The sequence below is a fragment of the Patella vulgata genome, chromosome 6, assembly GCF_932274485.2.
Source record: "Patella vulgata chromosome 6, xgPatVulg1.2, whole genome shotgun sequence".
Taxonomy (NCBI): domain Eukaryota; kingdom Metazoa; phylum Mollusca; class Gastropoda; family Patellidae; genus Patella; species Patella vulgata.
This window is the reverse complement of record NC_065884.2, coordinates 22,127,921-22,146,258: the sequence shown is the minus strand read 5'-3', so window position 1 is coordinate 22,146,258 and position 18,338 is coordinate 22,127,921. Positions and strand designations below refer to the sequence as shown.

Below are 18,338 nucleotides of genomic sequence, written 5' to 3'. Positions count from 1 at the left end.
AATCAATTACTAATTGTAAAGTAAACCACGATAGTTGGCTTTATATATAAATCAGTATAGGCCCAGTTGTTATTCATATTCTGCAATGTATTCATATCCTGTGACTTCGGGACTCCCAAAATGGGCCCATATTTTCCACAACCGGCCCCGTGAATATGAAATGCTGTTGTGGCATTTATGCATAATAACCGATCGGCCCGAGCCCCCTACCCCCCTCTTAATAATACGAGATATTTAGTTTATTTACTTGCATCTATTGTAAGCACCGTATGTTCCTGAAGCAACGCTCGCGATTTTTACAACACCTAGACGTTGCTAGATTAGTCTGCAATTCCCGAACTTATAGCTACGTTATCTCCCTTAATTAACGTGGACACCTGAACGATAGCATCCAATTAGAGGTTGTGACACAAACAAACTGAAATCAAACATGGCTACCTCCGCGGAAACCATGACTTTGAACGAACCTTGAACTTTGCAACCGATGCTAAATGCAATAATATACTGACGACAGATTATTTGATAACATTCGATTTATTTGCCGTTTAATATGGATGTGTGTACGTTTGATGTTAATACGAACGAATATTATACTCAGGCTTCGATTTCGCTTTGAATTCGATTACCGGATGCACCAGAGAGGCTCAGACGTCTGCTTAAGGAGTAGTTCAGCTCTGAACGTAAGTTATCGTTAAAATCGCTCTGTAGGTTCAGTATCAGGTCTATTGCTAAACGATCGCGTGTCAGTCACTGTGAACGGCTGTACAATGTAAAGAAAGGAACATTTTAGTGAGAAAATAAGACACCCCCCCCCCTTACCTCGCTTAGCTCGCTATAGAGCCAGTATGTGCGACACAACATGCTGTTAAAAATATGCTAAGGAGATAAAGTTATAGGCCACTGCGGGGGATGCATTCAACGCAGATGATGATCGAAAATGACAAGCCACACATTGCTCCAAACATCGCACTAATTCCGAGTTATTTGGACTTATTTGGTAGGTACTGGGTGTTGTGTGGTAATTCGATGAGTCCCAATAACCCAATCTGTTTAGCAATAACCCTTCTTCTGGGGTACAATGCTCAAAAAGAAATGAAATGAAATGGGGTTTAACGTCCTACAGTTCTGCTCCTATACTGGGCTAAAGAAGACGGGCATACCCCATACCGTGTGCTATGAGGGAAACTTTGCCCGGGCAGCGAACTATCGCCTACTCTTATATCGAATTCCAACTGCCAAGGGAGCTTTAAATGCATTCCAATTTATACACGGGACCTCTGTTTTTCGTATCACCCGAATGACTAGACAGCTGTCCTTGTCAGGCCCTCCGTTCTGCGCCACTGACAAGGGGGAACCACGCCGGAAAATCTAGATGAACTTTCTCGGCCAATGCAGGGATCGTACAAGAATGTTCAAACTTGATGTTAGTGTTCATATGGTGAATATCTTGACAGAGGTAAAAAAAAAAAACAGAAGAGGGGTTATATCGATGCTTTGGAAAACGATAACTTTGATTCTAATATGGCGAGATTGGTAAAACTTGGTGTATAGTTTCATTTCATCAATGACTAAATTCCATCGTGACAAGTTCCGCTCAGATTTAGCAGAGATAAGCTATTTGATTCTTCACGAAATATATATTTAGAAACTTGATTCTAATTGAGCGAGATTGATGAAACTTAGTCTATGATTTCATTCCTCCACTTAGAAATGCAACTTTAATTCTAATTGAGTAAGATTGATGAAACTTAGTGTATGATTTCATTTCTCCACTTTGAATAAGTTCGATTATGAGCTTTTCAATGAGACGAAAACCCGTTGTCGCAAACAGTGCTAAACGACGTTTGAGTTAAAGCAACATCATTGTTAGATTTTGTTTTACTTATTTTATTTAGAACTAGATGTAAACGGGTGGGCTCATTTCAATATCTCGCCGTAATTTCGTTATGCATGGGATAAAATAAAACCTCTGCAAAACGCGTTTGCAATTTGCGATTCGAAAAATTGGAAAATCCAGGACATACTTCCAAATACTGAACCTTATAGGCCCCACTTTTTATTTATTGGTCAATGTATGCATAGGCCTGTTTCATTTGATATGTATAAATATGTATCTATAAATAGACCTCAAGCGTTCAGTTTACAAATAAAATATCACTCCGGGTTCAAGATAGCACGTGACACAGTTATGGGTGGATTATGTTGTTGCTTTGGGGATAATAAAAAGGTAAGTTCGGATGATAAAAGTAAAACTGAGGTATAAATATTGGCCATTATTATGTTTTAGACCCAGTAGGTTTGCTAGGTAATTGTGACAGACTGTCTGTGTCACATAATGTTAGTAAACATAATACTGATAGAACGTATTGTATTGTGTTTAAGTAGGGTCTCGTGATTGTCACCAAGGGAGGTAATAGTTACCTACATGGTCTCAGACTAGCAATTATTCGCCCATTGACTTTAATGTTAAATGGCTGTAACATCACAGGCTGTAGATTTTCGCTCAACATTCCGTTGGTTCCAATCTTTATAGGCACAATGGGGACCACATTTGGCAATCTCCTCATCATAATTTTGTAGGGGATTGACCGTTTAGATTTTTTGTTACGGGGATTTGATGTTGACTGGGGTCAAAATCTCACTTCCGACACAATGATTGCTCTGCAGAAAGACACTTTACACCCCCTATCCCTCCGCTGTAATATCATCAGTATTACCCAAAACTGCTATGAAATTGCAAATTTGATCCCTTTTCTCTAATTCTAGACAAAAAAGTCAAGCTAAAAATGCAAGAAGAGGGGAGAAAAAATTAAGGGAAAAATTGTCTATTTATAACTCGCACTACATGAAATAAGGGGAAATAATTACTAGTCTTAATTCTCATGCACTGACATTTGACTGTAATAATACTTGTCACATAAGGAGCAAATACATTTTGTTTTTGATATTGTCATTGGACACGAAAACATACAAGGTGTGTTGTGCTAGATATGATGCTTGTCTCGAATTTCTCCAGTAAATTATTGTAGAGTGATGCGTGGTCCTGTAATTAAATGAAACAGAAAGAAAAAGAAAAATATTATGAAAAAAAATATAGCACTCTGGGGTGAAAAATAAAAGAAACCATCAGTATCCGTGAGATGGGAATAATAAAGAATAAATTATGGAATCAATAAATTTCGAAAATAGTTGTGGATAAATGTATAGAGTTTATACCCTTTTAGTCTGGGATCTCTTCTAATTTTTTTTACAACATGGAGTCATAAATTTTGTCTAATCGCAGCTAAATTTAGTCAAACTTTTCTATTGGTACAAATTAATTTAAACTAATTTTATTTTACAACATGGAGTCATTTGTCTAATCGCAGCTAAATTTAGTCAAACTTTTCTATTGGTACAAATTAATTTAAACTAATTGATTAAAATAGAGATTGTCAATAGGCATGGGCTACGGTTTAATGCACAGTCATCACAATACATTGCTCATTTTGAGACAGACACGTTAGTTTTAACTTCCACTCTTCCTTATGCAATGCGGGAGTAGCCATATTTTGTCTTCTTTATACTAGAGCTTCTCCAGCTCTTTGCCGAATTTAGACAAGGAAGTCAAGGAGGCTCAGAGATGGCTCAATGTTTAAGGCGTAGTTTCCCCTTGTCAATGTCAGTGATGCAACACGGGCGAACCGAAAAGGAAAAAGTATCTAGTTGTTAGGATGATACGAAAGTCACGTCAAATATTAATACTTGTTAAAGATTTGGTTATACACACTGTGATAAAATATTTTACATTGAATAATTGTTTATTTTACAGGATCTAAGCCCGACTACTCCATTGTTATCGGATAAATCCAGCAGCCGTAATGGTGAGAGAACACCAAATAATAATACCAGTCTTGGTCATTCAGCAAGACAACATAACCCAGACAAAGAAAAACAGTTTTGTAAGTAGAACCGCTAACCGCATCTTTAGTCAGGTGGTACTGGAAATAAATATAGCACCCAAGATTCAGAAATATATTCTTGAAATAGACTGTAAGATATTTAAAGGGCGAATATGACTAGAACCCATTTGTTCTATTTACTTTTGATTCAGTGATATCACTTTTATATTGAGTCATAATATATTTATTTTGGCTATAAAACGCCTCTTTTCACGAGATATTTGACCTTTTTTAGTCATTTCACGTCATTACCCGCAATCTTGAATCGATTATCGAATTTCTTCCAGACGCATACCCCCAATTCAGTAAACTTTTGTTATTTTGATAAGTAGATACCCTAGATACAAAGAAAGTTGAATCCAGCTTTCTGCAAATTTATTCCAGGCCATAGAGGGGTCCCTTCCGTAGTTTTAGAAACCCTATAAAAATCCCAAGTCGCCCATTTTATCCACAGTTATTGCCCCTGGACTAATAATTTAACAATCTTGAAGCTGAAAGTTATTACATTTGTGAATGTTGAATCAAGGTGTAACTGTTCTAATTAAACCCTGTCTTTATTATCCGGGTCGGTACAGACAGGTAGGACGTTAAACCCCATTTGATTTTTAGAAAATCCCTTTTAAAAAAAAATTCTGTGAGGGGATATAACTCTTGAACTACTATTGCGAACCGATCAAAATCAATACCCGTGTAGAACGGGAACAAAAACTTACAGGTTGCCAGCGGCGACAATATACGATCGCATGACAAGAAAAATAGTTTTCGGGTGTATAAGGACACTCTTTCAACACTGCTAGTTCCTTACATAAAATGTCTATATTATTATCCCGCTCACATATTATTATATAATATAAGTAAAACGGTATGTTATTATGATTACAGTAACATCATTAGAACAATTATCACCTATAGTAGTGGGTGATTTGCCTCTACCGGCATTAGATAAAACATTTAAGGTGAGTTGCCAGAAATAGGTTTAAAATGTTTTGCTAATACTCAAATGAAATGAAGCGACCGGTCTAAAGCTTTCTCGCAAATTCCTATTGGAGCCTGCCTAATGAATTGTGGGCAAACCGACATAGCACTCAACAACTAGGCATCCATTACTCCGATATGTAGGTATTGCAATAATACTAAAATACGTGGAATTAAATCGGTGTAATTGACAATAACTTATCACCAAGCAAGTAGAATATGTTTAAAAATTAAAATCTCGCAAATTCCTATTGGAGCCTGCCTAATCAATTGTGGGCAAACCGACATAGCACTCACTAAGGACTTAAAGCATTTAGCTGGACATTCAATATTTATGATATATGGCTTTAGTGGATTACTATGGCCACAACGTTTCTTAATCTGACTCGGCATATGATTCCATAATTTGTTCTTTATTATTCCCATGTCACGGATACTGATGGTTTCTTTTATTTTTCACCCCAGAATGTTATTTTTTTTTTTCATCATACTTTTCTTTTTCTTTCTGTTTCATTTAATTACAGGACCACGCATCACTCTACAATAATTTACTGGAGAAATTTGAAGCCTTACGACAGGTTCTCCATGATTTTAAAGCTTTACACGAGAAAGAAACCAATGGAATCCCTACACTAAAAGAGTGCATGAAATTAATGTCGATAAATTGTGGTAAGTGGATTTATAAAACAGTTTTATATATTATGTGCTGTACTACAGAAAACGTCCATGGACTTAATAAGCAAAGAATAGATCCTAAACTGAGACCTCTGGGCATATAATGTGATGGAAAGTTCGTTATTGTGAGCTGTACGAAGTGTTCTTGGGTGAATAATTTTTGTGTTTAAATTGATACAAATTGTAACATTTTGGACAATATCTAGGAACCCTTGTGCTTTTATTTGTAATTTTAATAGGCTATAATATGACATATATACAATTTAACACTAAATGGAATATGGAATTTGACCTTGCCCTGTTTCCTTGGATGCTTTGATATTGCAACACCATTAATAAAGGAATAGTGTTATTAATTTGCTGTTGAATTTTTATGCATATTCAACAATTAGTATGATGTAAAGATGATTAATGATGACAAACTAATATTGGCCTATTGTTTCTTTAACCTTAGACAATATAACAAAATAATTGTGTAATATTCCTAGAAAATTATACAAAAGTTATGACTCTTTCCAATATCTGTATGGTTCACATTTCTAAAGTTGTAATCTCAAAATACAATGACATTTTGAAGTAGGGACAATCAAACAGAAATTTGATTAAGATCTTTATGGATTTTGGTTGATTTGGTATCATTATCAACATCATCTACGTAGACGTTTAATATCGACCAAGATTATGTGCCTAATGGCTAATAGTATTATGTGTCAGCTGGGCTCAATATAAAACCAATCCTTGTCCGTTGTCAAATGAATTTTTCTATTTCTTGATCCAAATTAAAAACTGTTACTGTTTAAATAATCATTGACATTTGATAAAGCACATTATAATGCCATCTCTCGTGTTTCCCGTAATTATGTATCAATGCATGATTAGAACCAGGCGTCCCTGTTCTTGTTATTATATTTTATGATAGGCCGTAAATCTGAATTATATAAACATTTCACGGTCTTCAAATAAGCACGAAAACACATCAAGCTGTGCATAAATTATTGATTTTCAGTTCTTAAACATTTCACAAAAAACATAAATATTATGTACATTGAAGCACGAAAACACATAAAGCAGTCCATAAAGGTTTGATATTATGTACATGGATGTAGACTATGTAAAAAAAAAAAAAAAACATTTTCAGTTATCATTCGAAGCACCACCATTCCCCACCTTCCCCACTAACCCCTAAAAAGCCAAATAAATACTGTTTTGTGATGTTAATGCTGCGTTACGGTAAAAATATCTCAAACTTGAATTGCTGAACACGTCATATTTTCTACTCTAAACTTAATATAGATATACAATCGGGTTGTAGTGATACTTGAAAATCGGAAACACGTAATTACAGTAAATGCGACGCGAAACAACGTTACATTAGTTAAGTTTGTGTGTTTTGAAGCAAGCTGTATGTACCATACATTAGTTAAGTTTGTGTGTTTTGAAGCAAGCTGTATGTACACATACGCCCTGTCATAGCTAAAGTAATGTCGAACTTTTAGAGACATATTTGATTTGAAAAGGCCTAAATCTAAGTTGACAATTAATCAAAAAATGTGTGATAATGTGATTCATAGCATAAAGAAAAGTAAAGCTTAACAGTTTTAGTCCCATGGCAAATAAATAAAATGGAAGACTTGAGTACAGCGTCGATCAAGTGACCCCCACTCCCACAAGATAAAATCCCCCCCCCCCCATTCACAAACAAAAAACAAAACCCTTAACAAAACTATCAGACAAGGCATCAAAACGAACTAGAAAATAAAAACTTTTCGACACATTTTAGATTTAGAAATTAATAACCGAGTTCTTGGATAAATAATTCTTACCATTTTGACATTCAGAATTCAGTTTTATTACTGAATCTTGACTAATGTATTGTTTAAAATATTATTATTATAGGTGATGCCGTGATAACAGCCACGAGAACGAGATATTCGGTACAGCTACAGTATGATGTAAAGAGTATTTCAGAATGTTGTAAAGGTCTTCCAGAAGATACCCTAGAAGCTTTAGCGCTTTATAATAAAGCAAACACCTTAATTCGCAATATCATGGAGAAAAGTCCTCAAGTCAAAGATTCAATTCAGCTTGTACTTGATGACGAAGAAAAGTTAAGGCGCGAGGTTACTAAAGCAGATCTATCGCCATCTGAAGGACCGGAAGCTGTCAAGACATGCGCGAGAAATATTAACAATCTTCGGTACGTACCTGGAGCTCTTGACACTATCAAAAAATATACCAAAGCTTTATTTCAAGAACTTTTAGATTCTTCCAAACGTTTCTTCAGTGAACATGACATAACCGATAAACCTGGAATTGGAAAACTTGTTGCTTAACAACTTTCTCAGTAGAATGCGGCATTCCCACGTTGGTTGTTGGATGCGCTTGTTGAGTTCGATATGGGAAAAAACTCTTGCGATACTTCCGCTATCTCAATAAAAATGTACTTCCGCTGTCAAATGAATTGAATGTTATAAATTATTTTTGAATGTTTATGTGGAATTATGAAGTGTTATGCCAGAATATGATTGATGTATATATATATATATATAAATCAATTCCATGATAAATGATTTTGAATATTCATATAAAATATAAAGATGTTTTGACTGTTATGGTCTGTTTTAATATTGAAAGCTTTATACCCCCGTCAGATCTGGGTGGTGTCCTTACTGCGCTGCTACAGCTACGGAAAATGATCTCAGAGCGCGTCAATATCGCCATATGCGTCGTAAAAGCGTGGTGGAAACGCCAAATATCGTGCTGTGGTCTTCATGATCGCCAATGATCGCCGAATCACAGCGTTTGTTTTGGACATGTTCTGCGATCTGGCCTCTAAAACTGTGAGAACTCGACTATTTTCAAGTTTGTAATTTTTGGGGACATTTTCTCGCGTTGTGTTCACGTTTGCCGGCGACCTTGTGTATTTTCTGGTCGCCGTACGGTCGCAGTAGCGCAATAAGGACGCCATCCCGGTCTGACGGGGGCATTAGCTAATAGTACGAGAGGCACATGCCACCTGTGCCCTGTCCAAACGCTGGCAAGTTGGTGACATGGTGGTCTTGCCCCATTAAAGATTAAACAAGTCTATTGAGAACAATGCAAACATGTTTGATGACGAAAATCAAATAATTTGTTCGTATGTCACTAAAAAATCTAAACATTTCAAATGTGGTCGCCTGCCACAATAGACTATTAACTACCGCATAACTCTAGTCTCTAAAAAGATAGATAGATGACACATATTAATTAATTGCACTTATATCTTTTTGTAAATCACCAGACAGACAGGCTGCTTATAAATCTATACTTAACCAGAAATACTCTTGATTGATCTCAGCCAAGATTTTGATGCTATGAAACTATACACAAAGTCTAGTCACTCTCACTCAAAGTTATCGTTCTTAAAGCATCGACCAATAAAATTGCTTATCCCTGCTTAGCCTTAGCGGTAAAGGCTAACCATGGAGATCAGTCAAGATATTCACCTAATGAACACTCTACCTCAATAACAAGGAGAAGTATTCTATTCCAAAGTCTCGACCAACAGAACTGAAGTATCTATTAAGCATAACCAGCATCGAACTTAGTCGTAATGAAACTAATTATACGTCAAGTTTCACGTATTACACTTATTTACAATCAAAGTTATCACGCCCCAGAGTATCGACAAATCCATGCTTAGCCAAAGCAGAAAATGCTCATCATTGAACTCAATCAAGGGATTCACTAAATCAACATCACCACCAAGTTTCAATATTCTAGCGTAATTAAAAGTTATTGTATCCCAAAAATGTGACGGGTAGGCAGGCGAACATACGGACAGATACATAAAATATATTATGTCCCAAACAGTGAAAGGCTGGTGGACTTTGGGGGACAAATATATAAAGTATACGAACATTGTCTGACTGATACCATTCAAATGTTATTCGTGAATTCCATTAGTCATTGATGACTCATCTGACAATATACAGGAAACCGTAACATATTTATGAGGACTCCAGCTAAATCACTCTATCTTGACCATTAGAGTACCGTCTTAGACACTATAATGTAGTGAAGAAACGGTTATATGGGCATGATTAAGTATTATATTAAATGTCATTTGACCCCTTTCTTACAAACTCAACAGCTGAATTGTTGTAAAACAATACACTGTTAAGTGTTTCAACATACGTTTAGATTAATATATCCCGGTTGGTGCTGACGTCCAATAAAACACCATTTCATTTCATTTCACCTCACATCGTTTCGATTTCATTACGAAATGATCTATTTCAGTGTACAATTGTTCAAGAGAGAACTTTGTTATGCATTTAAATATCTAATCGTACAATGAATTTTATTTTACCGGAGGTCATTTCAAACATGCGGGTAGGTTTGTAATGACCACGACTAAGTATAGTTTATTCATACGCGACGTAAACTCTTTATTTTGTAGCATTGCTTATGCTAGCATCCCGCTATCGTGCGATGCGTTACGATACGATTGTCCGTTTTAAGTCCACGATCCGCTACGTGCAGATGCGTTCGGATACGTTTCGACACGATCAACAAGACTGACCTTAAAACAGCTAAATCGCTAATATTTGGGGCCTAGAAATTAACACAAATGGGTCGTAACGTATATAATAATGTAATATGAATGTATATAAACTGATTTACATTCAATCGTTTCAGTTTTTACTCTAATTTCAAAGCAGTTATGTTCGGCGAAATACGCCAGAAGTCTCAAACGAATGGCAATCTCTAGCGTCTGGTTATTCCTGTCTACACCGATAGTATTTATTGCGCATGCTCTCCACATAAGAATATGAGGCCACCGTTTGACATGACTTGTTGAATATGTCTAACCTCGTTCTTCCGAGTCGCTCGTTACAAATTGCGCTGAAACGCATTATGGTACACGATTCGTGTACCAATCGTAAAATGTTTATTTTGCCTTAATTATTGCATATCAGAAGCCTATCTTTTCCCGGTAAGATCACAACACCAATGTTGATTTAAACTGACAAATATTTGTGTTTTCATTGTCGAAGGTTTTGGATGATATTGAGTTAGAGACTTAGCTACTTTAATATATGCTACGACTGACCTCAATATATGATAAGACCTGATAGGATCACCGCGATTACTCCACTATTAAAACCACTATTTCAATCGTAGCACGAATCGTGATAGTGGGAACCTGGCATTAAACAGTAACAACCTCTTATATTTATATCGATTACTCCCATGGGACCATATCGATCAAATATTGACCAATTATCTTTATAGTACATTTGGAGAGTAGGAAATAACACAACAAAGGAATGAAATTAACATGGTGATTATTTGTTTATTTCTATGGTACGCTTTGAAACGTATACAAAGCAAAGGTAAAATTATCAAGTAAAAATAATAGTGAAATTATTAGCAAGTGCAGGGGCACCACAGATAAACAATTACATAAGACAAACATAAGGACATTGCACAATATACACCCCCAACAACAAACGTTACAAGCGTCAACTGCGCTGTACGCACCCGAGTCTGTAGTGATAAACATGTTCTTACTAATCACAGACGAAAGATGGTTTTCTATCAATAGCCCCGAGTGTTGCAAAAGGTGACCCAGTGCCGGACTGGTGGGTCGAAGGCCCACCTGTCAGGTCATTGACCAAGGCCCACACAAGTACGCACCGAAGGCGCGCGAGCGTCGGGGGGCGGGGGGCGGTCTCCCATCAGGAAAATTTTGAAAAATGACAACCGCAAACCCATTTTCCAAGCATTTCAGACCAAGCAGAAGAAGGTAAATTTTTGATTTCTTGATACAATTTTTTTCTTTCTTTCTCTTTTTTATACGCCCACATTTTCATGTGGACATATATTGTCGTCGCCCCTGCCCGTCCGTCCGTCCGTCCGTCCACAATTGTTTGTGAACAGTCTACAGGTCACAATTTTTATCCGATTTCAATGAAACTTGAAATATAGGTTTATCACCCTAAGATCTCGGTTCCTGTCGATATTGGCATCTAACGGACCGTAACTTCATGGATTATGGCCCCTGATAGTACGAAAATTCACGTTTTTGGCTTGTGAACACTGTAGAGGTCACAATTTTTTATCCGATTTTGTTGAATCTTGAAATGTAAGTTTATAACCCAAAGATCTCGGTTCCTTTCGATATTTGCGCATATCGGACCGTAACTTCCTGAATTATGGCCCCTGATTGTACCTAAAAACGCGTTTTTTGGCTTGTGGACTCTATAGAGGTCATAATTTTTATCCGATTTAAAACACCGTATTATTATATCACCGTTGAACCCTAAGGACGGTTTAGTTCGAATTTCATGAAAATCGGCCCAAAACTGACAGACAAAATGTCCGCCGTTCATTCTCAAATAGTGTAAAAATATGGTATATCAAGGTTGTGGACCCTATAGAGGTCACAATTTTTATCCGATTTTGTTGACACTTGAAATGTAAGTTTATAACACAAAGATCTCGGTTCCATTCGATATTCGCGCATATCGGACCGTAACTTCATGAATTATGGCCCCTGATTGTACGCAAAAACGGGTTTTTTGGTTTGTGGACCGTATAGAGGTCATAATTTTTTATCCGATTTAAAAAACCGTGTTAATATATCACCGTTACACCCTAAGGACGGCTGAGTTCGAATTTCGTGAAAATCGGCCCAAAACTGACAGACAAAATGGCCGCCCTTCGTTCTCAAATAGCGTAAAAATATGGTATATCAAGGTTGTGGACCCTATAGAGGTCACAATTGTTATCCGATTTTGTTGAAACTTGAAATGTAAGTTTATAACACAAAGATCTCGGTTCCTTTCGATATTCGCGCATATCAGAGCGTAACTTCCTGAATTATGGCCCCTGATTGTACGAAAAATCACGTTTTTAGCTTGTGGACCCTATGGAGGTCATAATTATTATCCGATTTAAAAAATCATATTATTATATCACCGTTACACCCTAAGGACGACTGAGTTCGAATTTCGTCAAAATCGGCCAAAAACTGACAGATAAAATGGCCGCCCTTCGTTCTCAAATAGCGTAAAAATATGGTATATCAAGGTTGTGGACCCTATAGAGGTTACAATTTTTATCCGATTTTGTTGAAACTTGAAATGTAAGTTTAGAAACCCAAAGATCTTGGCGCCTTTCGATATTCGCGCATATCGGACCGTTACTTAATGAATTATGGCCCCTGATTGTACGAAAAAACGCGTTTTTAGCTTGTGGACCCTATAGAGGTCATAATTTTTATCCGATTTAAAAAAATGTATTATTATATCACCGTTACACCCTAAGGACGACTGATTTCGAATTTCGTGAAAATCGGACCAAAACTGACAGACAAAATGGCTGCCCATCGTTCTCAAATTGCGTAAAAATATGGTATATCAAGGTTGTGGACCTTATAGAGGTCACAATTTTTATCGGACCGTTACTTAATGAATTATGGCCCCTGATTGTACGAAAAAACGCGTTTTTAGCTTGTGGACCCTATAGAGGTCATAATTTTTATCCGATTTAAAAAAAATGTATTATTATATCACCGTTACACCCTAAGGACGACTGATTTCGAATTTCGTGAAAATCGGCCCAAAACTGACAGACAAAATGGCCGCCCATCGTTCTCAAATTGCGTAAAAATATGGTATATCAAGGTTGTGGACCTTATAGAGGTCACAATTTTTATCCGATTTTGTTGAAACTTGAAATGTAAGTTTATAACTCAAAGATCTTGGTTCCTTTCGATATTTGCGCATATCGAATTGTAATTTCCTGAATTATGGCCCTTGATTGTAGGAAAAATCACTTTCGTTTTAGCTTGTTTTCTATCCATCTCTTGCAAATGTAGGCGTATCCTGCCTGGCAGCTGCTGGTTCTTTTTAGACTTAGGCCCACTTTTTTTTAATGAGCTTAGGCCTACCTGTCACGGACAGGTGGGCCCAGTCCGGCACTGAGGTGACCGATATGTGATAGATATGCATATTCTACAAACCATACCCAAAATTTTGACCAAAAAACCCGCTCTTGTCGGTGATTAGTGGTTTGTTGATTGAAGTGTCTGACCTAACGGATTTAGCGGAGGGAGAAACATAGTTTCTTTGTTAAACTCTAGCGGATCGTTATTTTGCTAGCGGTCCGTTAAATTTCTGTTGCTGGAAAGTCAATTTCATTATCCCTTAGCTAACGGGCTGATTAAATTTAATCCAAGAGAAGACTGTTTGTTCATTGACTGAATTTTAAATTTTTAAATTCAATGCACATGTATACCAACGTCATAGAAGTTAGTATGAACAAGAATCCGAAGACAATGGGACAGTTGTGCAGTCTGTTCACAAAACTTGATTAAAGACAAAAAAGATAACTATAGAATTTACTAGATAGATAGAAATGGGGTTTAACGTCCACTCGACACAAACCAGGTCATTTCGGGACTAACATATGGTTTAATTTTATTTACACAATTCGCTTGCGCGTAGGGGTCTTTAGCAGTGGGAGGAAACCGAAGAACCCGGAGAAAACCCACGAGGTTGGACAGGCGACCCTACTCCTTGCCACGTACAACCGGGAATTCGAAACCACGCCAGTCGACTCAATGGCAGACTTTATGATACAGCGCGCGCACGCTAACCATTCAGCCATCCAACTCCCCATAGAATTTACTACAGAAAACGCTATAAACACTATAAAAACTACAGAATACTTTATTTTTTCCTTTAGAAATTTTAGCATAAATCTGTAGAAAAATCATGGGATTTGCACTAGAGAAACTTTAGAATATTTGGGGCCATTATTTCCTACAGGCCCCCAAAATGCGCAGACGAGCGTATTTTTTCGCCAGACCGCGGTAGATCACGAACACGCTACTCTACGAGTAAATTACGTCGATCAAGTGACTTGTACAAACTAGCGAATCTCAGAAAACGTAAGATTGCTGTGATAGCTGCTATTCATTTGCTTCTAAACCTCGTGACGTCAAACAGACACGGCATTTCTGACCAAAGAATCAATCATTATTCTTTTTTCGTCAGCCTCAAGACTTCGGCAGTGAATGCAGTCCTTTTGGTTCTCTCAACAATATACGCCGGACTCGGGCAGACGAGCGGATATGCCGGGGATTTGATCGCCGGCGTAAAATATTCGGCCGAAGATATCTAACAAGCTAGATGGCGCTGACCGACGGCCGAATGGTTCGCCTTGAAGAATCGGGGTCGCTGTAAACGGGCACACAGATGATTTTTTCGAGCGATTTTAAAAATCGTCGCGATCCAGCGAAACAATACGCTTGTCTGCCCTAGCTATAAACGGCATGTAATTGTTGCCGGGGATTGTGGGTTAAGGTTAGGGTGAGGCTTAGGGCTAGGTCTTGGGTTAGGAAATCTGCACGTGGCCTTGGTAAAGACAGTTAGGCAAGTGTTTGTCTTTGTTTCAGCATGGAACTTGGACAGTCAGGCGAGTGTTTGTCTTTGTTTCAGCATGGACCTTGTATTATAAGGTCCATGGTTTCAGCATTGAACCTGCTGATAAAAAAAATGTACGAAACCAATTCAATTCTTCCATTAAACGTGGGCGTTTCAGAGAAATGGCGCTGATATTGGCGGAAGGATTGAAAAAGCTCTAATGTATATCTTCTCTTTATTCCAGTGAATTAAAACAGCTTGATGAAACATCTGACTGTTTCTAACATCACAGGACTAAAATAAATCCTTTTAAAAACAGCGGCCGTGAAGATAAGATTACCAATATGTATGTAATGATTGCTATTCCATTAAGCCACGACATATTCCTGGGGAGAATATCAACAATCAAACAATAAATCTTCAACAATTATGTCTCGATAGTGTGGAGCCAACTATAATAGAAGACAATCGGGGTTATATTTGTTTTTCAAAAAACGATTTTCGTTCGTATTTAAACTACAGAGTTGCTGGCACTTTAATAGTACACTTCTTTATACCAAAAACTTATTATATTGTTTGAATAATATAACGCCATCACCGTGGATATTCGGTGTCAATGAAGGTGCCATATTGCTGCTTGTTTTACCAATTAAGCTCCCACGGGACCAGTAAATAGCACACATTATTTAGCGGAACTTTGGAAACCGGAAGTTTTTTTTTTATATAGGAATAAAAATTTGGAAGAAGACATTATTATCTTTTCATCAGCGCAGATTTAATACGATTGGCAATAGGTTTACTCTTTTTTTTAATCTGACTTCGTGGATCATTAAAAAACTGTACGATAGGTTAGATAAATCTGCCAATTAATTGCTTTTTTGATTGAGTTTTAAGATACAATGTGTCTATTTGAGGCCTATATCTTGAATACAATATTTTAATAATAATAATATAAAAATAATATATACATTCATATGCACAGAGGCATGCTCACAGCGCATACAGTTAATTAATTTGATTAATCATGATAACATTTCTCAAAAAGATGGGTTTTAAGTCTTGATTTAAAACAAGAGAGAGTTGGAGATGATTTAATGATTTTTGGTAGATTGTTCCACTCTTTAGGTGCATTAACTGCGAACGATCTGTATCCGAATGATTTTAGCTTCCACCTTGGGCAACACAACTGATGAAGTCTGGTTGATCGGAGGTTACGTGAGGGAACATGTATTTGCATAAGGTTGGATAAGTATTTTGGAGCTAAGCCATTTACACACTGATAAGTCAAGGACAGGATTTTGAAGATGATTCTTTCATTTATTGGCAGCCAATGGAGTGATTTCAGAACAGGAGTTATATGAGAGTATTTTGATGATCTGGTAACAATTCGAGCTGCGGTATTTTGTACAAGTTGAAGTTTTTTAATATTGGCACTAGATGTTTCTGCTAACAAGCTGTTACAGTAGTCAATCCTTGAGAATACCAGAGAACACACAAGTGTGGCAGCTGCTTACTGCCTTATATGGCCAATGTTTCTGAGCTGAAAATAGCATTTTCGACACATTTCGCGAATGTGACTCTTCATGCTTAGATTGGACTCCAAGAGGACACTTAAGTTCTTCACAGTGTCTGATGGTGCAATTATTGCATCTCCTACAACCACACCATTTGAACCTGGATTTTTCAGACGAGTATTTGGACCAAAGAAGATACATTCTGTTTTACTGTCATTCAATTTCAACATGTTTCTTGTCATCCAGTCTTTAATGTCACGTGTACACAATTTGATGTCAGAAAATTTTTGGGATGGAACAGTTTTTGAAATGGAGTAATTTGCAGTCAGCTGTGTATCATCTGCATCAGAATATCGTCCTAGACCATGTTTATCGATTAGTTGTCCTAAGGACTGATCCTTGTGTAACTCCACAGTTTAACTGAATCTTGTTTGATTTCACTTTATCTACTAGAACAGATTGGAGTCTATTATTAAGGTATGAATGAAACCAATTTAATATGACACCATCTAGACCTAAGTCATATTTAAGACACCCAAGCAGTCTGTCATGATTGATTGTGTCGAATGCTGCGGATAAGTCCAAGATGACCAATAGGGAGATACTTCCAGCATCCACAGACATTCGAATATCATTTGTCACTCTTAACAGTCCAGTTTCAGTGCTGTGTCCAACACGATATGCGGATTGGAATTCCTCCATAAGATCATGATGAATCAGATGATCCATAAGTTGAGATTTGACAGCCTTCTCTGGTATCTTAGAAAGAAAAGATAAATTGGAGACAGGGCGGTAGTTTGACAGGGAGGAAACTTCAAGATGTTGTTTCTTGAACAGGGGCTTAACCACTGCTTCTTTGAGACTTTGGGGAACAACGCCACATTCCAAGCTTTTATTAATGATACGATTTTTCGTACAAACAGGGGCCATAATCCATGAAGTTTCGTTCCGATACATGCCAATATACGTCCACCTGAAAATGTGGGCGTATAAAAAGACAAATCAGTGACGAACAAAATGACAGGCCCCAGAGGTTTTGTGCCTGACAAAGCCTGAATCTGTGTCTGACATTGTCTGTGACAGGTGCCTTATTTCCAGGCTTGCTGTTATATAACAACTCTGCCAGATCCTATTGTTGTGAAGACAAGTAAAATGAAATTTTTAACTATAAAAAACGAACCGAAATAATTAGAATAGGATAGACTACAAATATAAATGCATTTGTAAATCAGAACCATTAAATTAACAAGGAACAAACAAATATAATGTTGGAAGTTGTGGTTAAATTACCACACGGAAATTGATTTTAATTGTTTTATTAGCGTAGATTTGAAATCTCATCTATGTTTTATATATCTTTGAAATCTTTTAAGAAAATCCGATATAATTCGGAAACGGTGGGGGGGGGGGGAACTGGATCAGCAACATAAAACAAATTGTGCTTTATTCTTTATCATCAGATGGGATAGGCATCCAAAGCGCGAGATAGTGATATAGACATATGTGATATCACAATTCATGCTTTGCATCAATGAAATTGAATCACAATGTGATCCTATTAATTCATAGTAAAAATTGACGTCAAACAGGGTGTTGGTTTTCTCTCTTTATAAAGCTCAGTTTGTATGTATGCCTACGTAATTTGTCAACTGTCATACTTCCTTAACCGGAACCTTTCAAACTCCCTCTTGCAAAAATTCCTGCATCCGCCCCTGTATTTAACATAATATTTTATAGTCAATTCACTAACAGTTCAGTCATAAATAAATATCAATTGGGTCAAGTTGATTTCATAAATGGACCCCCTTTAAATCTCA

At 37.0% G+C, this 18,338-nt stretch overlaps 1 protein-coding gene across 1 annotated transcript; it reads left to right on the top strand.

The window, feature by feature from the left end:
• Nucleotides 1–2,132: 2,132 nt before the first annotated feature.
• Nucleotides 2,133–8,197, top strand: LOC126824845 (uncharacterized). The gene is made up of 5 exons (XM_050554239.2): nt 2,133–2,227; nt 3,812–3,941; nt 4,824–4,897; nt 5,441–5,585; nt 7,488–8,197. Exons 1-5 carry the CDS (start codon nt 2,189–2,191, stop codon nt 7,922–7,924), a joined length of 825 nt encoding a protein of 274 aa, XP_050410196.2. The 5' UTR covers nt 2,133–2,188; the 3' UTR covers nt 7,925–8,197.
• The last annotated feature ends 10,141 nt before the right edge of the window (nt 8,198–18,338 follow it).